Source organism: Pteropus vampyrus, unplaced genomic scaffold (genome assembly GCF_000151845.1).
Source record: "Pteropus vampyrus isolate Shadow unplaced genomic scaffold, Pvam_2.0 Scaffold74, whole genome shotgun sequence".
In the NCBI taxonomy this organism is placed as follows: Eukaryota; Metazoa; Chordata; class Mammalia; order Chiroptera; family Pteropodidae; genus Pteropus; species Pteropus vampyrus.
The window spans coordinates 3713709-3739814 of record NW_011888855.1 but is presented as its reverse complement, the minus strand read 5'-3'; the positions used below and the strand labels follow the sequence as shown (position 1 = coordinate 3739814).

Genomic DNA, 26106 nt, shown 5'->3' with positions numbered 1-26106 from the left:
CATCTTGATTAAGAAAGAGTAACTAGCAGGTATGTTGCCCTTTTTAGGTCTTTTAGACTCTGTTATCTTCTCTAGGTCAAGTGTGCAGTAGCCACTTTTCTTCCACAGCCAGGAGTCTGACCCTGACAGGCTGCATTGGTGGGGTGCTTCCTTGATGGCTGATCCCTAGTCTAGGAAGTTTAGTTTCTTCCATTACATTGTAACTTATCACTACGTTAGAAAAAAACTATGTTCATACTTATTCGTCAATAGATCCCTTTTCTATATTTGCTCTTTGTTGTGTGTTGTGTTATTTTTTCTCAGCCAAGCAATTAAGTGGTTTTCTCCTTACTGCTGTTGCAGGAGAATACTGTCATCTTAAAACTGAGTTTTTAAAAGATAAATTTATTAGGCAAAGGTCAAATTCTGTGCTTTTTTGGATCTTTAAAAACAATATAAGATTAGAAAGGATTGAACACTTAAAATAATTTTAACCTTGTACAGTGGAAGATTATTTTTATTATTATATACAAATTTATTAATAAATAGTCATGAAATTGTTTGACATAAGCCACGATCAGAGGGAAACCATTTTGTTTCAAAAGAGGGAAACTTGCTTAAGTTATTCCTATTTCATTTATAAGTTGCTGTCTATATCTGTTGGTCTGCTTTTGTGCTGCCTACCTCACCTTTGACTCCTGACGCACTGCGGCTTCTCTGACAGCCCCTTTCACACGTGTTTTGCGTTTTTGCCGTGTAGGTCTTTCACAGCTCTGCAGCCCCAGGCGGGCGTTCTCTGAGCAGGGCCCGCTCCGCCTGATCAGGAGTGCCTCTTTCTTTGCAGGTTTGCCATGTGCTGTGTGGGTGGACTAGTCGGTGTGCCAGCAGCTGGAACTGTAGATCAGCTGTGGAAACAAGGGAGTAAATAAATGCACTTGGGAGGGTGCAGTTAAGAAAACATCACTTGGGAAGTGCAAGGACTTAATTCGTTTCTACTGAGTATGTTCTTGAAGTTCCCAGGAACTTTATCAGTGGACTTGACATTTTCATGAAATTTCAGTTTGCCATTTCTTGTATCATTATGTAATAATGATTTTAACTCTGCCAAATCAAATTTTAGTATGAGTATTATTATAATCCAGTTGGAATTTCTAATGACACTGTCTTGTTTCCATGGCTGAGTAGCTTGTACCATAGTTCACCAATTGTAGAAAATATACTATCTTATTATTATTGTAAAATGTCTGATTTTCACTATTCCATAAGAATGATTTCTCTTGGAGCTAAGATTTAGATGAACAAGCACCATTGTAATTGTTCTGTTAAAGGTATATGTATTTGTTTATATCATTAAACTGGTGATCAAGTATGTTCATGCTTCAGTATTCAAGAAGTTGTATCCAACTTCTTGTTTTAATTAATATTTTCCTTAAAAATAAGAGAGATGAACAATATTTATTATAGAAAATTTGGAAAATATGAAAAATAGGCAAAAAATATGTCTGCCATCTGTTAGCCAGAAATAACCTCTTTTTTTTTAAACAAAATTGGGAATGTACTATTTCAAACAATTTTCTTAAACTTTTTTATTATGGGGAATTTTAAAACATACATTAATGTAGACAGAAGGATAGAGTGAACTGTGATACACCTATCACTTAGCCCCAGCGATCATCATTCTTACTGTTCAGTAGCTTACCTTTTTTTCATTTACTAATATATTATGAATATCTCCCTTGAATATGCTTCTAAAATACTTACTTTAGTCACCTTTGCTTCATTAGCTATTATAGATTATTTTCATATTATATGTCAAACCATCATATCTCAAAGCTTGTTCAACTGAATAATAGCTCTTGGTGTTGGGTTTGTGCCATGCTATTGAAAAAAATAAAGGAATGCAATGAGATGAGCATGAATTAGTTTGCTATTTTAAAAGGAACAATGTCAACCTGAATAGCAATACATTTTATAACTGATAGTTTGGTCTTGATTCACAGTCCACAGTAACCCAATGGACATGCCTGGAAGAGAGCTGAATGAGGATAGAGACAGCGGCATCGCACGCTCTGGTAATGCCAGGTTCATGTATTAATCTAGTTTTTTTATGAGATAACTATTAGCTGACATTGGTTCTCTTTTTTATCTTTGACTTTATCATTCAGTTTTATGTATACAGTTTTCTAGCATTGATATTACAAGAGAATTAGAGAAACAGTAAGATTTTAAATTTAAAAATGTTCACGTTTACTATTAAATGTGCCTGATGGAGCATGGCCTGGGTGAATGCACAGTGGCTTAGGCTTAGCCAGTACAAGACAAAAAAGCATTGCTCAAGAGATTGCTTAGATAGCATAGTAGAAGAAACACATTTGCTTACATCAGCTGGCTCCTAACTAGAGTTTAAATTGTCAGGTTGTCTCTTGCCCAGAAAGACTTAGGCTTTTTGAGCTAATCTTATACATATTTCTTTCAAATATGAACTTTCCCAACATTTGCCTAACAAACTTTTATTGAATAAAAGAAAAAGAAAAAGTAAAACCCAGATTCTACCTTACGGAGCAGAATCTACTAAGAGTCTGGAAAATTATCTGTCATAGTTCATTGCGTGATATGTTCTGTGACAGACCTGTGCAAAGAGGTTCAGAGAGAAGGCACCCAGCAGTCTGGGGAAGGGGCAGGGAGTCAGTAATGCTTTACAGAGGGATAATACTTGAGTTATGTCTGGGAAAACATATAGGTGTTATCTAGGCAAAGGCATAGAAGAAGGACATTTCATTTAAAAAGAAAAGTGTTTGTCATGGCCCAGAGCTCAGTGTTAGTGAAAAAAGGAGTAATCTTAGGTGTCAATTATTGTCAAGTATGAGAAACTTTATTCACTCTGTTTATCCTTGTGTGTTGTCACATTATATGTCACATTAGATGGGAAATCCAAATTTGCCATATATCGTAATCCCTAGGTTTGCATTAGAATAACAATAAGTTTCAAAAATTTTCTTCGGATGCCTGAACTCTACTCATAAAGACACTGATTTAGCCTAGAGAAAGTCTTGGACATCCACATTTGAGAAACAAAACAACGTGAAAAACTCAACACCTGATTCTGATGGACAACTAGAGTTGAGAACTACTGCTCTAATATAAAAAGTCTACATCTTTCAGATAATCTCCCATCTTTCTTTTCTGGGTTTTTCTAATTGTTATTTTTGTTCTTCAGAACTAATCTAGAGTATATTTCTCTTACTACCTTACATTCTGTGTAATCTAGAGATTTAGTTTTATGTGGCAGGAATTTAATTCTCATTATTTTATCCAGGATTTTGGAGATGATAAATTCATATCTCTATACTTCATTTTCTTCAGCTATAAATTGAAGGGCCTGGCTAGACTGTTCTATAAGGTGTCTTTAAGCCATTAAATTCACATATTGTGTATTTTCTTCTTTTTTCTAATAGGGTTATTTTCAATGTCAGAATTTAGTAAAACATAGCTTTTCCAGATTTAGAGTAACATTTGCTTTTTCACTGAAACCATACCCAGATTAGTTATACATACCCAGTCTTATCTCAGACCACAAAGTTTTAAAATAGTCATTGATGAAATGTGGTGTTTTCAAGAAAGTAGTTTAGAACTAATTCATTGGTGGTCCAGATGTTTGCATGGTACATAAAGCTCTCCCCTTTATCACTGAATTTGTCAGAGAGAATTCACATGAACAGATCATTATGATGTCGGTCTCTTAGTTTTCAGTCCTGGTGTCCAAAATGATATAGCATGTGGCATGTACCTTTTTATAGATGATGATAATAATTGACAAATTTTCAGTGTATAATCATGAAGATGGGACTCTAAAATATTGCCAAACAAAAGCAAGCCCTAATGTCCAGTGCAGGGAAGGAGAGGATTCCTAGCCCAAGGGAAAATAAAAGGCTGTAGCTTTTGACACCCTAGCAAAGAACAGAGTTTTTGGATTACAGAGAAGGGTTTCAGGAAAGAAATAATCCCGTTAGGGAACACAGCAGTTATAATTAGCGTGAACCCTGTTGGAATGTGTCTGTCACCCCTTAGAATGCTCCAGGGAGCAGTTTATAGGATTTTCCCTTTTTGAGGGTTTAATAGGTAGATATATGGTTATTATTTAAAGTGGCTGAGAATTTGGAGGCTTGATCATCTGTGCACAAGCAAACCATAAGGACTTTTAAATGGTATCTTTAAATGACATCTAGATACTTATTTTCAAATTTAGCTTTTGTTTTTAAAATCTAACTGCTGCATTAAAATTGAATTGCATCGTATTTTCTTTAAGAACTAAGGGGTTAGATAAGCTAAGGGACAGTCTCACGGCCCAAAGGATAATGCTTTGTTTCAAAGTAGCGTTTTCTTCAGAGGTGGGGGTAAGATGTCAAAAGGGGATTTTGTCTTAGAATCTCTTACTAACACACTGTTACTATATAATTTTTCTCCTCTGGGACCTCATTCCAACAGTGTTATTTTTTAAAAAATTTGAGTAACCTTTCTTAAATTTGTTAAAAAAAAAGTTTTTATACTTAGTTATGATCGACTTATACATTATATTTGTTCTTATTCTGACTTGACAGCATCTCTCAGCAGCTTGCTTATTACACCATTTCCCTCCCCAAACTCCTCACTTACCCGAAGCTGTGCTAGCAGCTACCAACGACGTTGGCGACGCAGCCAAACAACAAGTTTGGAGAATGGGGTATTTCCTAGATGGTACGTTGAAACCTACAATTTACAACAAGAATGCATAGTTCCTTAAACATAATTTTATATGATTTTTTTTTTTTTTTAGAGTCTGGACTTGCATTTTGTGTATTTTAAATCTGGAACTTAAACATTTAAAATATATTGCATTTTTTATTGTGGCAAATCATGCATAATGTAAAATTTACTATTTTAACCATTGTTAGGTATACAGTTCAGCAGCATTAAGTACCTTCATATTGTGCAACCATTCCGGTCCAGAACTTACGTATCTCCCTAAACTGAAACTCTGTACCCATTAAACAATAACTCCCCATTCCTTTCTTACCTTAGCCCCTGGCATTCTATTTTTAGTCTCTATGAATTTGACTACTCTAGATATCTCATATAAGCAGATCATACAGTATTTATCCTTTTATTTCTGGTTATTTCATTTAGCATGTCTTAAGTATTCATCCATGTAGCATGAATCAGTATTTCATATTTTTATGGCTGAATAATGATCCATGTATATATATACCACAGTTTTTTATTCATTTGCCTGTTGATGGACATTTGGGTTTCTACTTTTTGTCTGTTCTGAATAGTGCTGGGATGAACATGGGTATACAAATACTAGTTAAAATCTCTGCTTTCATTTCTTTTGGGTAGAAGTGGAATTGCTGGATCATACGGTAATTCTGTGTTTTAAGTTTTTGAGGAATCTCTGTCCTGTTTTCCAAAGTGGCTGCACCATATTATGTTCCAGAAATGCATAAGAGTTCTAATTTCTCCACATGTTGTCAATTGTTATTTTCTGGGGTTTTTTGATGATAGCCATTCTAATAGGTGTGAAGTGATATCACTCAATGTGGTTTTGATTTGCATTTCCCTAATGACTAGTGATGTTGCGCATGTTTTCATGTGCTTATTGGCCATGTGTGTATCATCTTCGGAGAAATGTCTATTCAAGTGCTTTGTCTATTTTTAAATCAGGTTGTTTGTTTTTTTGTTGTTGAGTTTGTAGGAGTTATTTATATATTCTGGATATCAATCCCTTATCGCAGTGGTCTCTTTTTGGTACCAGGGACGGGTGCTCCTATGAGAATCTAATGCCCGATGATCTGAGGTGGAGTTGAGGTGGTGATGGTAGCGCTGGGGAGCAACTGCAACTACAGATGACGCTTCACTCGCTTGCCCACCACTCACCTCCTGCTGTGCAGCCTGGTTCCTAACAGGCCTCAGACTAGTACCAGTGTGTGGCCCAGGAGTTGACGGACTCCTGCCTTATCAGAAAAATGCTTTGCAAATATTTTCTCCCATTCCATGGGTTGCCTTTTGTTCCGTTGATAGTATCCTTTCATGAACAACTGTTTTTAATTTTTATGCAGTCCAATTTATCACTTTTTTCTTCTGTTGCTCATGCTTGGTGTGATATCCAAGGAATCATTACCAAATCCAATGTCATGAAGCTTTAATCCTATGTTTTCTTCTAAGAGTTTTATAGTTTTAACTCCTGTGTTAGGACTTTGATCCATGTACTGCATGTTTTGATATTTTAGTTTTTCCTGTTTCTGTTTTGGCAAGTTAATTCATTATTGAAAGATCTTTTTTTAGTCTGTGTAAAGTATAACTAATTTTATTATCTAATAAAAGTTCTCCTTTACTCATTCCCTTTATTCCTTCATCTTTGATTTTACCACTGCAATCAAAAGAAGAAACAAGTAGATTCTAAAACAGTGAAGAGATTGTACCTTAAATTTCAAGCATATTTAGGTTGGTTATGTATTGAAATTATTTTTTTTTTTCAAAATGTTCTCAGTCTGACTCTTAAAATTTCTTATAAAAATGGGATCATGAAGGAATAGCCAGTAGATTTCTCAAAGAGATACACAATTGATGTGAATTTTTAGATTTACTCGATAAGACAGCAGAAGACCTTTAGCTTGCCTACATTTCATTAACAAGGAGATTGAATTGTGTATTTAATCATTGTTATATGTTTTTAAAATTTTTTACATTTGTTTTTAAGGTCTATAGAAGAAAGCTTTAATCTGTCAGATGAAAGCTGTGGCCCTAACCCAGGAATTGTGAGGAAAAAGAAGATTGCTATCGGGGTAATCTTTTCATTATCCAAAGATGAAGATGAAAATAATAAATTTAATGAATTCTTTTTTTCACACTTTCCTCTCTTTGAAAGCCACATGAACAAATTAAAGAGTGCAATAGAACAGGTAAGCGTAGTCATGTTGTTGGCTTGTTTACCTCCTTTATTTTCCTTTGAATTGTATTCCCCTGTTTTACCATCATGTTTATTCATTTGGCGGAAAACTTAACAGGCACAGTGCGTGCACCCTGCAGAGTGCTCTGGGGGTTGCAAAATAGACTTCGGCTCTTTTTAAAGAGCTTGCTGCCTAATAAAAGATCTAAGGTCATGCATCTATTCATTCAATAAATAAATATTCGAAGGCCCATAGTGTAGCAGGCATTATTCTAGCAACTAAAGATAAGATGTGAAAAAAACAACACTTCTGACCTCATGGGACAACAAATAAATGAATACATAAAGCTGCAAGGTGGGAATAAGGGCTGTGGAGAAAAATAAAACAGGGAAAGATTGATAAGGAATGATGGATAGAAGGATTGCTAATTTTTACAGGCTAGTGTGGAAGCCTCCTGATAAAATGACATATTGTCCAGAGATATGAAGGAAGTGAGCTACAACTACCTGAGAGAAGAATGTTATAGGCAGGGTCAAAGGTCCTGTGTCAGGAATAAGCCTGATATTTGAGCAACAGTAAGAAAGCCAAAGTAGTTGGATTAGAAGTAAGACAAGATCGTGCAGGGCCTTTGTAAGATACCATTGTAAGAGTATTGGCATGTACTCTTAAGAAAGATGGAAAAACTTTGGAGGGTTTGAGTGTATGAATGACATTATTTATGAGAATCACTCTTAATGCTGGTGGCGAATAGATTTCCAGGAGCAAAGGTGGATATTGTGGGACCAGTTAGGAGGCTGTTGTGATAATCTAGGTGAGAGATGATGGACATTCAAACCAATTTTGTGGTGGAATTGGTGAGAAGTGGTGGGATTCTGGATATGTTTTGAAAATAGCTAATGAAATTAGCTGATGTACTGATTTGGGCTGTGTAAGAGAAAGAGAACAATACAGGTTGACTCATGAATTTTCATTTGAGCAGTAAGCAGGATTGACTTGCCAGTACTTGATTGGGAAAACTGCAGATGGAACAGATGGTGGATCAGGAGTATGTTTGAGGTACCTCTTAGACATCCAAGTGGTTATATGAGTCTAGAGTTTACGGGAAAGGTCCAAGCTGGACAGTCACCAGTGTACAGATGGTATTTAAAGCCATGAAACTGATTGAGAGAAAGAGGAGCGGATATCCTAGGCTTGATTTGTGGAGCATTTCAGCAGTTAAAATTTGAAGAGAGAAGACTGAGGATCTACCATCTAAGTAGGAAGGAAAACGAGAGAATACTTTTTAGAGGGATTCAAGTGAAGAAAGTGTTTTTAAGAAGTTAGGGTTGATCAATTTTGTCAAAGTCTGCTGATAGTTTATATGATAAACTTACGTAAGGTAAGAAAATTGTGAATACAAGATAAGAGTATAAGGATAACCAAAAAAGAAGAATAAGCCAAGGTTTTTAGGAGTTCATAGGAAAGAAAAATGACTTCCTGTTGAGAAGATGTTTCATTTGGACTGCATTTTAAGGATGTGTAGGATTTTTTAAACATAAAATTTTGGAAATTGGATATAGCAATAGCAAGAAAAATTGATATCCTTGCCACCTAAAAATAATTAACATTTTGCTGAAAGTGTTATCCAGGCCTCTTATCCATTTTACTTGATCGGAATTGTGCTCTGTTCATATTGCTTAGTTATATGCCTATTTTTAAAAACTCATTAAAAAAAACCAAACTCATCATTGTAACATACACATTTCTCGTCATTATAAATTGTTCTTAAATATATTTTAGTGGCTTTCCTCAGAGTAACAATTTTTCTATTAGGCCATTTTTACTTTTTCACAATTATAGCTACAGTGTTGTTAACATATTGGTAAGTTTTCCAGATTATATTTTAGAAGAGATTCCTGGAAGTTGAACCAGTGAATCAGTTGATATACGTAAAGTTCTTAATCCCTGTGACAGTATGTGGAAGAGAAAGAACATTAAGGAGGAGAAGTCTGACAGAGTTAACGGGGACCAGATCAAAGACTCTAGAATGCTTGCCAGAGTTTTGCCTTTGTTTTTAAGGCTGTCTCCAAATTGTGCTTTAGGAAGATTAATTTGCACTATGTCTAAAACAGACTAGAATAAGAGGCGAGAGATGGGAAGGCCAATTAAAATGGTTCAGGAAGTAGAAGATGCATTTCAGAATCATCTGCCTCAAGAGAAGACACTAATGTTAGTTCCTCAATGTAAGTCTATCAAAAAGACAAATATATCATTAGCAATACTAAACAAGTGAGTAAAGGCCATTTTTCACTCACTCTCAGGAGTTAGAAACTGGTGACAGATTTCTTCAATTGGCTGCTGTCCCTTTTTGTAGTCTATTCTTGCCAGAGTCAATACACATAGTAATTAGCTGTAGCTGAACTGACATTTTGAGTTACTGGAAGAAGCGTTTCAAGCTTTGTATAAACCTTGAAATATTAGTCACTGTGGAACTCATTAAAGATGACTTCAAATGTTCTAATGCTTTGACCATTCTGTAACCTAAAGAGTACATTGCAGTACTTACAGTTGTCTGAATATTTGTTCAAGTTTAACATCTCATTTCTTATCAAAGCTGAAAGATAAAGCTGAATGAATGAATAGTATAGAACTTAATTTTAAAAGTTCTACAGTTGTTAATAATAGAATGTAGTAAACATGAGACTATCCACAGAAGTTATCTTCTAAGGCCAGTTTTCAAATTATCACTTTTTAAAAAAGTGATACCTTTTGAGATCTATAATTTAATTAAACATTTTTATTGCTGAAAATTAAGAAAGAATACTACTCAACTCTAGCCCCAAGTTTTTACTTCTTTATAAATTGGGAATCTCTCAACAGTTTGTAAAAATATAAAATTAAGTTTCACTTTTAGCCTGTGAAGCTTTTCTATATACATGAACATGATTTTGGCCTGAACTAGTTTGATCTTTTGTTAAATATATGTTTAAAAATTTTTTAAAAATTACTTTGTAATTATATAAGTAAACGGAATTACATTCTTTTAAACATTTAAAAAATTACAAAGTTCTTTCTGACATCCATATTCTAATCCTGATACCCTTTTTTCTACCCAAAGCAAGGTTTCTCAACTATGGCTAAATATGTTTTTAAGAAAGCAGATATTACTAATAACTTGACATAAGTAGAATCTTTATATTTCAGATCTTAAAAAAAAGATTTCCTTAACAGAACCATTATTTGTGAAATATTAGAGGAAACATGAGCTGTTATTACTGAGTTATTGTGTTTTCTGCTGTTTGGAAAAAAAGAATAGTTTTATGTAACCCAGAAACTGTCAACATCAGTTTCTTTGTGTGTTGACATTTTATGGTTTGACAGTTACAGTAAGAGATTTAACACTTGAAAAATTTGAATTTTCTTATGATCATTAATGACCTAAGATACATTAGAGAAAGCCACAGTAAATGTGTGTCTTCTTTATATCTTTCTAGATAAGAATAGTGGTTAAGTGTTATGGAAATATATGACTTCGCTTTTTTTTTTCTTTTTCTTTTATATTTTGCCCGTGATCAGTATAAGAATTAACTATTTGATTGCTTTCAAGGCTATGAAAATGAGCCGGAGATCCACTGATGCCAGCCAGAGGAGTTTGGCTTATAATCGAATAGTTGATGCCCTGAATGAATTCAGGTACATATTCTCCAGTTTTTCATAATATAAAGTTGTTTTGCAGTGTACACAGGAAGATTTATTTATTTTCTTTAACATATTCTGTTAAAATTAAATTCTTTAAATTTCTTTGTCACATAGTCGAATGAAGGTATAATTCAGTAGGCCATTGGTTCCTCTATCATTAAATATCAAATGTGCTTGGGATGGCACATTTGGGAGCCATCAGTGGTATGATTTTTAGTATTGAACTGTTAGACAATCAGATATGACCAGAAGAGACCCTTATTCCAGGAGAAATGTGCTTTGTCCTCTCCTGGGCTCCTAGATGTAGGGACTGGTTAAGTGTTATTTAACCAGTAGTAGTAATCAGATGTTCTCAGATACCTGGAATACAAGAACACATGGATATAGAGAATATGAACTTGATGTTCCACATAACTATTGCTTGATCCTTTCTCTAGATATGGCAAAACAAATAGTGTTTCTTCTGCCAGTGTTTTCTTGGTAGAACAAAGCTTGTGCCTGACGCTCCAACAACTGCTTTAACTGTGCTCTGATTATGGCAAGCAAACATACTGCATATGAACTACATTGGGAGTCACTCTAAATGACTGATGTCTATCTCCCTCTAAGAGAGTCATTTCAGGTCTTCTTTATCCTCCCAGTCTTCCTTCAGACTGGAGAGATATATAGACTTTTTATTTACTTGCCTGAAAGAATCCTGCAATATTATTTTTGAGTTTTACATTTTGTAGTTTTACATGGTAATGAATCTTTGCCCTTGAACTTGGAGCTATTACTTACATTATTGGATTACAGTTTCTTTTCTGCAGTCACAAGCTTTGTGGCAGAAGGCCAAGAGTCCAGACCTGTTTGAGCTCTGAGGAAACACTGTCATTATAGATCCAGCTGAAGTTACCAGAATAGTAAATATTGTCATAAGACTCATTCTTAGTAAAATGCTGATTTTGCTTTTAGCTTATAAACAGGATTTTTATTTTTAAAAAGTTGAATTAAATACCTATGAGTTAATCGCTTTGGTAATAAGGTAGGATGAATGGCCTAGCCTTAGAATTTTAAGATTACCTGGAATTTACAACATGTGTGAGTTATGAAATCATTGAAAATATATGTCATGATTGTGTACCTTCTCTTTTGTATTAGTGTATTTTATTTCAGTCACTGTGAATCTGAAAGGTTATATAAGTCAGTTAAGCATTCTTACAATATCTTAAAAATACTTTATTAACAAAATTTTTATTAAGGGGTATATCTGTAGAAATACTTTAATATGTAAAGTTGGTCCTTATTATTTACAGAATCTGTATTTGTGAATTCACCTACTTGCTAAAATTTATTTAAAACCCCAAAATATAGTGCTTTTATGATCATCTGTGGACATGCACAGAGCAGTGAAAAATTTGAGTGGCTCTAAACACACATTCCCAGATGAGGTCAAACAAGACAATGCTCCAACTTCTTGTTTTAGCTCTCATTCAGTAAACAAGTGTCCTGTTTGACAAATATTTAGTGCCACTTTTTTTAAAGCATATTTTGATTTTTGTTAGTGATTTCGCTATTAAAAACGGCCCTCAAGCATAGTGCTGAAATGCTCTTCAATGTTACGAAGTGCAGGAACGCTGTGATGTGCCTTACGGAGAAAAATATTTGTGCTGAGTAAGCTTCATGCAGGTGTGAGTCATAGTGTTGTTGGCTGTGAACTCAATGTTAATGAATCAACAGTATATTAAATATTAAACAGTATATACAGAACCCCTCATAAAACAAGATTATGTATTGATGGGTTGATGAAAGTGTTGTGACCAGAGACTCACAGGAACCTTAACCCTGTATTTCCCCTAGGAACAGTGATTCAGTGTTCACTAATTCATTGTTTATGTCAACTTTATAGAATATTACTACAAATATTGAGACTGTCATACAATTTAAAAATGAAGTGGTTGTTAAAAATTGGCAATTAGATAATTTTTTAAGTACGTGATTATTTGAGGCCAGACGATTAATGAGTTTTGAGCAGTTGAGAAGAGGAAGGAAATGATTCACATGTATACAAAAACCCTGAAACCTAGAGAAGCAGGAAGTATGTTTTAGCTAGCATTGCTTCCTGGTACAGGTGAGGTCCTTGGACTTTGACCTAGACTGTATGCATATCAAAGAAAACTAAGTCATGACCCCCATTCCCTTACAACTAAGGAGTCTTTCTCTAGGGACATACCAGGGAAAAGAAGGGATCAGATGACTGAAAATCCTTGCCCTTCTTACTAGCGAAGGGTAGGATGTAACTATTAGTAGGAGAAAAAAGCAAGATTACTTCTAGGTTGTTAATGACACCAGAGTTGTATATAATGAGAAGCACAGCTGCATACTTAATTTCTTTGCCTTCTTTGCACCTGCTACACTCTGAGGTTATAGTGCATATCTTTAAGCGTGTGTGTCCTCAGTGGACCACTGTACTAGGGCTAGTGATCTGGCTCTGGCCCACGATACATAGAGTTTGTAGTAGACACTATTATGCTGATGAAACTCATGGAAAATGAATCGATTGGCTCAAGTCATTTATACAGTATTTCTTTTAATCAAAAAATATATTCACATGGTTAAGAAAAAAAATATACATTCTGAAGGGTCTAATAATGGAAATAAATGAACACTACCCTACCTCTCCATCCTCATTCTCACTTCCCAAGAACATTCTACCTCTTAACTCTTTCTTTTGTTATTTACTTCAGTATTATGAAACAGTATACTTAATGCAGCTCTTTCTTGGTTTATCAATTTTAGAGCATATTTATTTTCTGCCATGAGTTTATACCTGTCCCTCAGTCTTTTAGCCTCTCAGTATAGTGGTAGCACTATCTTGTTTTTTCTCAGCTCTGGTAAATATTCTACTTTCTTTGATAATTTGTTTTCTTCTGTTTCTTCTCTCTTGAATTCTTTTATTTTTTTTTATTTATTTTTATTTTTTACGCCACCTGGTCTTCCTAGGTGGTCTCCCATCTAATTACTAACCAGGCCCGACCCTGTTTAGCTTCCAAGATCAGATGGGATTCGGCTTGTTCAGAGTGGTATGGCTGTAGACCTCTCCTGAATTCTTTTTGTTAGAAACTGGCACTCCTGGGTTGATCTTCTGTGTCTTTTTTTTTTCCTCAGAGCTTTCCCTCCCTATATATTAGTATTTTGGTTGCCCATTTATAGTTGAGAGTGAGGCACCAAAATACAGCTTGGAGCTCTTTGCATAAATCAGACACAGACTAGATAACTTTACTTTAGGGCAGTGTTGCTCAACCATTTTTCATTATCATTCCCTAAGGAGCATATTCAGACATTTCCCCCTCAAATTGCTGTCCCCCGCCCATTAAATTTTAATACCACAACGTTGACTGTATATCTGTTTATATAGTGTGAAATATTTAAATATCAGAAAGAGTTAGGAGATTGTCATTTCTCTGGGCTAGGCAGTAGCTCTATCTTTTCTGCTATCTGTAGTAATTCTGTGGGAAAATGGGGTAGGGGTAGGGGTCACCAACCATTCACGGACCTTGAATTAGTCTCCCAGGTTACAGTCTGTATAACCCCTGCCCTCTGCTCCACTGGGCTCTTACGAGTCCTGAGCCTCTTCTTATTCAGTGGCACAAATTAGCACTTTTTCGTGCATGGCCCCCTCTTTGAGCACTATAACCCATCCCATCCTCTATCCTATTACTTCAGTTAATGTTCTCTGTGTTTTATCTTCTAGAATTTCATTAAATCTATAATTTTAATTTTCATTAAGGTTCCTCTCCAATTCTATTTGTTCTAGTGATTTATTTGTTTTCAGATCTGTAAGTGGTATTCACTTGGGGCATCAGAACTGAGAGGGATAAACATTTGTGCTCAGTTTTCCATCCTATCTGGATGTTCTTAATAGGATTTAAAAATAAGCATTTTCACATAACCCTAGTTTATATTCTAGTCATGTTTTTCTCTGTAAAATACCCTTAATTCTTTTTCTTTTCATTCTTTTGTTCATTCATTCATTCTCAGCAATGGTTTTTTTATGCCATACCTAGAACTTATTATGTGACCTGTATTTGTCACTTCTATCTACTGTACTATATTGTGTTTATAATGGGTCAAGATTCAGTGAAATTTGTACAGGCAAGAGAAGTCTTTTCCTTTTTTTTTTTTTTTTGGATTCTAGGTGTTAGAGAATTATGCTGAGGTATAGGTATTAGCACTTGTGGAGATATCAGAGCACCAGCGTTCAGCTAGTTTCTTAAGCTCCAACTTGGCAGGAGTTCCTTAGACTGATGAGTGTATAGGACTTCACTGAGTAGATAATTACAACGAAAAGAATTGACATCTTAAAGATATTCTTGAAGATTTCAGGAGAGAGTGTAAGTCATAAGATTAGCTATTGCCTAAATAAATGAGACAGTCAGCCAGAAGAGCTGGCAATAATCATGATTTTTGCAATAATCCTCTGTTGTGTTGATTCAAGGAAAACTTCAGAAGCTTGAAAGAGAGTAGGAATATAGCATGTCATCTATAATGTCCTCATCATCCTTTGGAGCTTTACTATGAGTCTCAGCACAGCATCAACAAAATGATGCTGATAAACTGTTGTTTTGAGTGGGTATAAGGATAAACTATTACTCCATTTAGAATATTTTTCTTTTCTGTGTTGATTATTTGCAATATATTTAAGTACACCATACATCTTTGTAATGTAGAGCTGGAAGGGGCTTTAGAAATTATCTAGTCCTAGTCCTTTCATTTTACAGGTGGAGGAAACTGATGCTTAAAGTAAGGAAGTAATTTACCCAAGGGCACACAGTCATTGGGGACAGAGCCAGTGCCAGAACCAACATATTTTTGAGTTCATGTACAGACTATTCTTCATGGTACTGTGCTGATGACAGAGAAAGAATGATTTGATTCATTGTCTCCTCTCAAAACCTTTAATAATCTGAGTGTGAAGCCCAAGCTGTCAAGATAACTTTATTTTAAAAGTATGTAAATCTGGGAATTATAAATTTTATAATGTGTTTTCCTCTTTTTAGGACAACAATTTGTAATCTTTACACAATGCCACGTATTGGAGAGCCTGTCTGGCTTACAATGATGTCGGGGATTCCAGAAAAGAACCAGCTTTGCCATCGTTTCATGAAGGAATTCACTTTTCTAATGGAAAATGCTTCAAAAAATCAGTATGGCTTACTTTATATCTGTGTGTGTGTGTGTGCGCGCGTGTGTGCACATGCATGCATCCATCCAGCTAGCCATCTTTAGTGTCTTTAGCTATTATTTACTATAACTAGCTATCAAATTGTGATCGAACTTAATTACAAAAGTGAAAGAATTAGCCATTATCTTTGAAATTATTTTATATTGTTAATAATCAAGATAATTTTAAAAGATAATTAAAACATAGGGTATGGAAGAAGGCCATGGAAATTTATGAATGAAAAACAGTAGAAATGTCTTTGTGTTAAATTAAAATTCCTGACATTTTACAGAACTCTTTGAAGCTCTTTTTTTTGGTGTGAGTTATATCTACTTTTGCAGTTTTATTCTGTAGAAAAGAAGTAAAAAAACATAACTAAGTGTCAGGATGCCGATGATATATTTTTAATGTGATATTTTATCTCATTGTTTCTTCTAACCATTCCTCAAATTCCTAGACTTTAGATGAGTAATTTAGATACTTTTACTCTCTTTGATGGTAGACAAAGTTTGTTTTAATACTTTCTTTATTTTCCCATTTAGTAATGTGGAAATGTTTAGACTTCCTGGTTGATTTGTTAATAAATTGTGTAGATTAAACACTGAAGAGAATTCATATTTTTCAAGTAAAACTACATGTTTTTTTTTAATTATGATCAGAAATAGATCTTTTGAATGACTTATTTTAAGGATTTTCTTTTAAGTTCTACACAACTGAAAAATTAATTAACTTTCATTTTCATTCTGGTGATATGCCTTCCTTCTCTCCTCCTTTTTTGTGCAGTTTGGCCACATGAGAATATGTTATCTCTTTGCTTTATTCTGTCACTGTATTTTATATTGTATTTAGGGTTCATAAAGACAGATTGGAATCTGATAGGATGCATTTTGTTTCCAGATTCTTGCCAGCCCTCATTACTGCAGTTCTGACCAATCATCTTGCCTGGGTTCCAACAGTCATGCCAAATGGACAACCACCTATAAAAATATTTTTAGAAAAACATTCCTCTCAGAGTGTAGACATGTTGGCAAAGACTCATCCGTATAACCCACTTTGGGCACAACTGGGTATGTAGTCTGAAAACTGTTTCAAGATGTATTATACTTGGACTTTTGTGTGACTATCGAGTTATTTTATAGCAAAAACAAAAATAATGAAATAAAATGCTCTCTTTTTTTGCTCTAGTTCTTTATTTATATATGTATATTTTATATTAGTTTCAGGTATACAGTACAATGGTTAGACAATTATAGTTTATGAAGTGATTCCTCCCCCCTCCCCCAATTGCTGTAGTACCCATCTGGCTCTACACAGCCATTACATATACTAATGACTATGTTCCCTATGCTTACTCTCCATCCCCATGACTGTTTTGTAACTACTAATTTGTACTTCTTTATCCCTTCACTTTTGTTGCCCAGTCCCCCAACCCTCCTCTGCACCATTTTGTTCTCTGTGTCTGTGAGTTTGTTTTTATTTAGTTTGTTCTTTTTGTTCCTTAGATTCCACATATAAGTGAAATAATATGGTATTTATCTTTCACTGTCTGACTTATTTCACCCAGCATAATACTCTATAGGTCCATCCATGTCATTGCAAATGGTAGGATTTCATTTTTTATGCCTGAGTAATATTCCATTGTATATATGTACCCTACCTTCTTTATCCAGTTGTCTGTTGATGGACACTTAGGTTGCTTCCATATCTTGGCTATTATGAATAACACTGCTATGAACATAGGGGTACATAGATCTTTATGAATTAGTGTTGTTTTGGTTTTCTTTGGATAAATACCCAGAAGGGCAATTGCTGAGTAAAATGGTAGTTCTATTTTTAATTTTTTGAGGAGCCTTCAAACTGTTTTCCATAGTGGCTGCACCATTTTGCAATTCCACCAACAGTGCACAAAGGTTCCCTTTTCTCCACATCTTCACCAACATTTGTTGTTTTTTGCTTTATTGGTGATAGCCATTCTGACAGGTGTGATGTGATAGCTACTTGTTTTAATTTGCATTTCTCTGATGATTAGTGATGTTGAGCATCTTTTCATATGTCTGTTGTCCATCTATTTGTCCTCTTTGGAGTAATACCTATTCAGATCTCCTACCCATTTATAAAGTTGGGGTATTAACCCCTTATCAGATGTGTCATAGGCAAATATCTTCTCCCATTCAGTAGATTGTCTTGTCGTTTGTTGATGGTTTCCTTTGCTGTGCAAAAATGTTTTTAGTTTGATGTCTCATTTGTTTTTTTGTTTGTTTGTTTCCTTTTGTTTTCATTGCCCAAGAAGATATAGCAGGAAAAAAATTACTAATAGCAATATCAGAGAGATTACTGCCTATGTTTTCCTTCTCTATTCTAAAACACCTGTTATTTACTTGTTTTCTCATTGTCTTATTGCTAAATTGTCTTGTTCCTGATATCATTCCTTATAGATAGAGAGCTGCAGCTGGAGCAAGAGGAGCTGGATGATGGCTGGTTTACTAGTAACATCAGGATGTTTGGGAGGGGTTGTGTTTGGTACTGTGCCTGGAAAGAATGAACTGCAGTCACCTGTGATAGCTAGAACCTATCTGGTTAACTGAGAAGCGGTCTTTGAGGTTTATGTTTTTCCACTTTTTGTTTGTTGAGTGATTTCAGAAAATGTTTCCCTAGTGCTAGGCTCTACTGAATTAATGGTTACCAGTGCTAGGCTCTACTGAATTAATGGTTACCAGGGCATAGTTGATGAGGAGACAGTCATTGAGAAGGCAGCGTGGCACGGCGCTTAGAAGCACAGGCAGTGGCATCAGACAGACCATGTTTAAAACACGATTTTCCTTATTTGTAAAGTGCTAATAACAATAGATAGTACATAGTGAAAATTAAATGACATAATACATGTAAAGTGCTTAGGATGGTCTCTGGTAAATGTAGCTGCATTACTCCTACCCTTACTCTATTGCCATTAGGTGATGGGGGAAGAATAAAAATAAAATGAGAACATTTTGGTGACCTGGTACGAACTTCCCTTAAGTTGTGCTGGTGAGTGAGCTTGCCAGGCAGATTGTCATGTGGCTTATTAACTCATGTAGCCAACCTCCCTCTCTCCCTCATTCCCTCCCTCCCTCTCTTCTTTCCTTTCTTCCCTTCCTCCTTTCCACTCTCCCTCCCTCTCTGACTCTTTTTCTTTATTCTGTTTGAATTACAGAATAATTGATAAACACATATATCAAGTATATAATTTTCAAGTTTTGATATATATATGTCAAAATGTATATGCCCCTGAAACCATCACCAAAATCAAGATGGTGAACATCCAAAAGTTTTCTCATGCCGTTTTGTAATCCCTCCTTGCTGCTCTTCTCCACTCTCCCTGTTCACCTTCCTCCATACTCAGACAGCCACTGGTCTGCTTTCTATCACTATGGATTAATTTTCATTTTCTAGAGTTTTATTTAAATGGAATCATACAGTACATGCTTTATTTTGTCTGACTTCTTTCATTTAACATAATTATTCTAGATTTACCTATGTTTATCATTAATAGTTTGTTCCTTTTTAATGCTGAGTAGAATTCATTCCATTGTATGGATGATAAATTTCCTTTTTTCAAGTCAGATAATTCAAGTGGTATTTTTTTTTTTTTTTTGGACATTTCAAACCTATTTTCAATTCTATAATTTATCAAGTACATGATATATCTAAGGCTCTGTGCAAAGAGCATTGGAGGGTATGCAGATGAATGATATCTAGTCCCTGCCCTCAAGAAGTTGACAGTATTACACTGTGGGTAATACATGTGTGGACTGTAATGAGAATTCAAAGAGGCACTATAAGAGAAATGAAAAGTTCAATAGGAGTTCAACTGGGGAAGTTTACTTTTGCCCAAAGAAGGATGCTTGTGTGGGCAGCTAGACTGGCAGAGATAGAGAAGGGAAGTATATGGCATGAGTATAGGGGTCTAAGTGTTAAAAGTGCTTACCGTTCGTTCAGTGGTCGGGTTTAAGCAGTCCACTTTAAGTGGGACTTTGGGTGCATAAAGATGAGAAAAGGGAACTGTAAGAAAGCAGACCTGGGGAAGAAAAGTGGAACTAGTCATGAAAGACTCACGTGCCATGCCCAAGCAGTTTAGGTTATTTGGTAATCAGTGGGGACCTTGGGAATGGTTTTGAATAGTGGCGTGATGGTGTTAGGGCCAGTGTCTTAGCCAGGGAAGGAAATTTATCATAATACTGTCTGTAGAATATATTTATATGAGACCTGTTTATATATGTTCCTTTAAAATGTGTGGGAGTTTCGTAAAGTATAAATAGAAGTTTTTAAATGTATATACTGACAGCTTGCAAAATTGAATTAAATTTAAATTAATGACTTTGTAGTCTCCATTTTAAAGTGTTTTGGTACCTGTTTCTTTGTTGGTTTAGTTTCAGCCACAGCACAAATATAGAAATGACATTGGTAACTCACTTCCCCCTGCCCCCTTTTTAATGTGATGACTGTTCATGTCTAGTACGGACACAAAGTGGGAATGAACCACATTGCTAAATGTGTTGCCCTTTCCTTTCCTCTTAGGATAGGTCTCTCTTTTCCTGCCCTTTCAGGTCTATCCTGAGTACTCAGCCCTTGAGGGAAAGAATGGGGAAATGCGCTGTTAAAACCATGAGAGCTGTGGGGTCTTGGGTATGGCAGCACAAGTAAGGGAAATGATTGAAATCAAGGAAGGTTAAGTGTGAAGTGACTGCTCCAGCTCTACTCCATTCCACCACTACTCCCTTCCTCTCCTTGCCCCTGAGCAGCTATTGTGCATTCTCTCCTCTGCATTGGACGCAGCTGCAGAATCTTTTTGCACATGTACTTCAGGCAGTACTTCTCCAGATGGAGTGCTCTGCTTAGGGCCTGGCACAGAGAATATTCTTGGTAAATGTGACTTTTACAACTGAGTCTTTGCTTGAGGATTGAGAACCACAGCAGCTGCTTAAGAAGGAAGCTACAAAACCCCCTCATTCACTTTCTCTTTGGTTTATTTAGACCATTCGTCTCATCCTTTCTTATTAATGAACTAAGAATAAAATCTGAATCCTCATACAATAAGAGTAGGTTTCCGATCATTGAAAATAGCCTGTTTAGCTGTCTGAGTAGAGGATGTGTCCATTAACTGATTTTTCCATTGCAGGGGACTTGTATGGCGCTATTGGCTCTCCTGTACGGTTAGCAAGGACGGTGGTTGTTGGCAAACGACAAGACATGGTCCAGAGGCTGCTTTATTTTCTTACTTATTTCATAAGATGCTCTGAACTTCAAGAAACCCATCTTTTAGAAAACGGAGAAGATGAAGCCATTGTTATGCCAGGCACAGTAATTACTACCACTTTGGAGAAAGGTGAAATAGAAGAATCCGAGTACGTGCTCATCACAATGCATAGGAACAAAAGCAGTTTACTCTTTAAAGAGTCAGAAGAAACGAGGACTCCTAACTGTAACTGTAAATATTGCAGTCATCCGCTCCTTGGGCAAAATATAGAGAATGTTTCACAGCAAGAGAGCGAAGATATTCAAAACAGATCTAAGGAGCTGCTAGAAATTTCAGATGAATGCCGAATGGTTTCTCCTTCTGACTGCCAAGAAGAAAATGCTGTTGATGTTAAACAGTACAGAGATAAATTAAGAACTTGCCTTGACACCAAGTTAGAGACAGTTGTTTGCACAGGATCTGCTCCAGTAGACAAATGTGCATTGTCAAAGTCAGGCTTGGCGGTGGCAGAGGAAACATGGCAGAGTGAGGAATTGCTGGATTCAGGTGATCCTGCAGGCAAAGTGTTGAGATCCACAGGAATGGTGGTGGAAAAAAAGCCTCCAGATAAGCTTGTGACTGCTACGTTTTCTTGTGAGGCAACCCAGACAAAGGTTACTTTCTTGATTGGGGATTCTATGTCGCCAGACTCAGATACTGAACTCCGGAGTCAGGCTGTGGTGAATCAGATTACCAGGCATCACACCAAACCACCAAAGGAAGAAAGAGGGGCTGCTGATCAGCATCAAGAAATTAAACAGCCATCTAAGGACCAATCTGGAGAGTCTGATACACTGAATGTGGTTTCTGGAGAGCCCTGTGAACTTCCCTGTTGGAATCATTCTGACCCAGAAAGCATGAGCTTATTTGATGAATATTTTAATGATGATTCAATCGAAACCAGGACTATTGATGATATTCCAGTTAAAACAAGTGCAGACAGTAAAGAACACTGCTGTATGTTAGAGTTTTCGAAAAGATTGTGTACAAAAAATAGCAAACAGAACAATGAATTTTGTAAATGTGTAGAAACAGTTCACCAAGATTCATGTAAAACCTGCTATCCTCAGCACGACCAAAGTGACACACTCTCCATTCTTGTCCCCCATGGGGATAAAGAGAGTTCAGAGAAAAAAATTGCTGTAGGAAATGAATGGGACATTCCAAGAAATGAAAGTTCAGATAGTGCTCTTGGGGATAGTGAAAGTGAAGATACAGGCCATGACATGACTAGACAAGTAAGCAGTTATTATGGAGGAGAGCAAGAGGACTGGGCAGAAGAAGATGACATACCTTTTCCTGGGTAAGTAGGAAGTTTCAGCATATAATAGGTCTTATATAAATATGTACTATTCTTTTGTTTAGCTGGTCTCTGAAGGTTGGGAGTAGCTAATGTATAAAAGAAGAGATGATTGTCTTGGACAGATTCTCTCCCATTATCATGTGCCATTACTCATAGGAAGGAGTAAAAGCTAAGCCTCATAGGCACCCCAGAAAAGCTTCGTGAAGGCTTGAGGGTAAATTTATGTTGATATGTAGAAGATTTCTTACTGTTTAGGAGTTTTAAATCCACTTGGGACTGAAATATGCCCCCCAAAAGGATGTATGCCGAGCCTGGTGACGAGGGAGAGATAATCACTGAGAAGGTAGGAAATGGCTGTTATAAAATAAATTTAGCAAAGAGTAAGAGGAAAACAGGGAATGTATATTCAGGGTCAGGTATACAAGGAGAAGATTCATACATGAGAAATGTTAGAAACCAGGCTTTGGGTTTGTGAGAAATTTAACTACTTTGTTCTGGATAATGGTTTTCATAGTCTGATTGTGTTAAGAATGTGCTACATACACAAGGGACAGCATTTCTAAAGTCTGTTGTGAAAGATTTATACTCACCTGATTACATAGTTGTTCATCAGACCCTCTTCTCTGGGTAGGAAAGAGTGTTTTGTGGTCTGATTGAGCACTTAAGTCAGTTTTTATTTAAGAATGCTTGTACTCTGTGTATATTTTGTGAAAAATGACAATATTAAATATGAACTAGTAGAGTCCAAAATTCTTTTTATTGGTAAAATATGTTTATTACTAATTAGGTATGCCTTCTTTTGGGACCCTTCTTCTAGGTCAAAGTTAATTGAAGTGAGTGCTGTTCAGCCCAACATTGCCAATTTTGGGAGGTCCTTGTTGGGCGGCTACTGCTCGTCTTATGTGCCCGACTTTGTTCTTCAAGGAATTGGGAGTGATGAGAGGCTCCGTCAATGTCTGGTGTCAGATTTGTCTCACGCTGTGCAGGTGAGTGACCTTTACTGCTCTTGAATTTATTGAGAATGAATCTGTTAACTAGGAGAACCCAGAATTGCAGTATACTTTGGTTACACTTCACTGTGTAATACAATCATTGTTCTCTGAATCAGTCACTTTGCGTAATGCTTGCATGTTTGTACCTGTCGCCATGAAAGCAAATAGAGAGTTCCAGGAATCTATCCAAATGGAAATCTAAAATACAGAAAGTCCTGTATCTATCTATTCATAGATGTTCGTCACTAGATTACTTATAATATCAATAAAATTGTAAATGCCTAAACGTGAATGGAATTATTTTAATTTTATTTTAATATTATTCATTCCTAGTTAGTTCTTGTTGTTTTTTGTGTGGATTCCTTAAGATTTTCTACATACAGGCTCATGTCATCAATGAATAGACAGTTTGACACCTTTCTTTCCAATCTAGATGCCTTTTGTTTCTTTTTCTTGCCTGATTATGTGAGCTAGTATCTCAGTACAATGTTGCATAGAAATGTGGAGAGTGGACATCCTTGTCTAGCTCTTGATCTTAGAAAATATTGAGTCTTTCATTATTAAGTTTGATATTAGCTGTAGGATTCTTATAGATGCCTTTTATCAGGTGGAGAAAGTTCCCTTCTCTTTGTAGTTTTTTGAAGTCCCCTTCTCTTCGTAGTTCCCTCCCCTCACCTGCCTTAAAATCTCACACAAAAGTGTGTGACAAAAATCTTAAAATCTCTCACAAAAGTGTGTGACAAAATCTCACACATTTTTTCTGTATCTATTGAAATGATTGTGTGATTTTTCTTTAAACTATAAACTATTAATGTGATATATTACATAGATTGATATTTTGATGTTAAACCAACTTTTGTGTTCTTAGCGGGTGAAAATCCCACTTGGTCATGGTAGATAGTACTTTTTATATGTTGCTAGATTTGATTTACTAATATTTTGTTGTAGATTTTGGAGTCTTTATTTACGAGGGATATTAGTCTATAGTTTTCTTGTGATGTCTTCATTTAGCTTTAATACCAGAATGATACTGGCCTCATAAAATGAGTTGAGAAGTATTCCCTCCTCTTTTCTCTCAAGATTTTCTGGAAGATTGGTATGAATTTTTTTCTCTAAATGTTTGATAGAATTCACCAGTGAATTCTAGAATATTTTTTTAATGAGAATATTTTAAATTGCTAATTCAACTTCTTGTTATATGTATAATTTTCTTTTTCTTCCTGAGTCAGTTTTGATAATTTCTGTCTTTCTAGAAATTAGTTTCATTTAAGTGACCTAATTTGTTGGAATAAAGTTATTCACAGTATATACTTATAATCTTTTTAATTTCTGTAAGGTCTCTGGTTATGTCCCTTCTTTCATTCCCGATTTTTGTAATTTGTGTTTCCCTCCGTCCCCCAAGGAGATTCTTCAAAGAAGAGTTCATTCATGGCTTGATTTCATTAGTACATATTTTTGGCCCATATGCATTGAAGATCAGCCAGCTATGGCCCATGGGACAAATAGGCCTATTTTTTGTAAATAAAATTTTATTGAAATATGACCACACCCATTTATTTATATATTATATGACTCTTTTCCTACTTCAGCAGCAGAGTTGAGCCCTTAAGACAGTGATTTATAGCCCCTGAAGTCAAAAATATTTTCTTTCTGGTCCTTTACAGAAAAGGTTTGCTGATTTCTATTCTAGCTGAAGATTTGTCAATTTCGTTGATGTTTTCAAGGAAATAGTTTTTGTTTTCTGGATTTTCTTGATTATCTGTATTATATTTTATTGTTTTGTATCCTAATTTTATTATTTATTTCCTTTGGCTTGTTTTGGATTTAGTTTGCTCTTTTTTTAGTTTCTTAAGGTGGACACTTGGTTATTGATTTGAAATATTTTTTCTTTTCTAATATAGGCATTTAAAGCTATAAATTTTCCTCTTAGGCACTGTTGTAACTAAGTTAACTGAGTCTCATAAATTCTGATCTGTTTTGTTTTCATTTCCATTCACTTCAAAGTATTTTCTAACTTCCCTTGCCATTTTCTTGACACATAGGTTATTTAGAAGTGTGATATTTAATTTCCACATATTTGTGAAATTCTTAAATTTCCTTTTATAGTTGATTACTAAATTAGTTCCATTGTGGTCAGACAATACACTTTTATCTGATTTCAGTCCTTTTAAATGTATTGAGACTTGTTTTATGGCCCAGCATATGGTCTGTCCTGGAGAATGTTCCACATGAGCTTGAAAAGAGTAGTTGGCTATTGTTGGTCAAAGTGTTCTATAGATGTCAGATCAAGTTGGCTGATAGCCTGTGTCCTTGCTGATTTTCTGTCTAGTGTTCCATCAGTTATTGAAAGTGGAATATTGAAGTCTCCAGCTGTTGTTGAATTTTCTGTTTCTCTCTTCAATTCCATGTATCACTTTAATAATTTTTTTATTTTAACAAAAGTCACCCCCCCCCCCAAATGTTAAAAAGGAAATGGAGAAAGCCAACTAGGAAATCATAGGTGATAAAATATGGCCCTGTGAGCAAGCAGTCACTTGATTGCTAGCCGAAAAGGTTTAAAACTTCTGTGTTTGTAGAAAAGTAACTAAAGTTGTAAAGTTTGGTGTTTTATTGTATAGTAGAGACATTATTGGCAAATCCAGATAAAAACAATTTGTAATGAAAACTTATGAAACTCTTATTCTTTACATTTAAAAGCTATTTTGTTCAACCTTTTAGCACCAATCAAATAAATATTTACTGACATACTATGT

The 26106-nt window shown here is 35.4% G+C and overlaps 1 protein-coding gene and 1 pseudogene across 3 annotated transcripts in view; one reads left to right on the top strand and one right to left on the bottom strand.

Annotated features, from left to right (window-relative positions):
- Positions 1–26106, top strand: part of FNIP1 (folliculin interacting protein 1) — a 104062-nt gene that overhangs the window by 66469 nt on the left and 11487 nt on the right. Inside the window, exons 7-15 of one of the 3 annotated variants that reach the window (XM_011362265.2) lie at positions 740–823; positions 1980–2051; positions 4578–4713; positions 6716–6917; positions 10492–10577; positions 15623–15769; positions 16684–16853; positions 20942–22361; positions 23179–23347. In XM_011362265.2, the coding sequence (XP_011360567.1) occupies positions 740–823; positions 1980–2051; positions 4578–4713; positions 6716–6917; positions 10492–10577; positions 15623–15769; positions 16684–16853; positions 20942–22361; positions 23179–23347 (2486 nt within the window). The remainder of the gene's footprint in view (positions 1–739; positions 824–1979; positions 2052–4577; positions 4714–6715; positions 6918–10491; positions 10578–15622; positions 15770–16683; positions 16854–20941; positions 22362–23178; positions 23348–26106) is intronic. The other 2 variants (XM_011362267.2, XM_011362266.2) reach the window with 2 other exon arrangements.
- Positions 13541–13659, bottom strand: LOC111741160 (annotated as a pseudogene).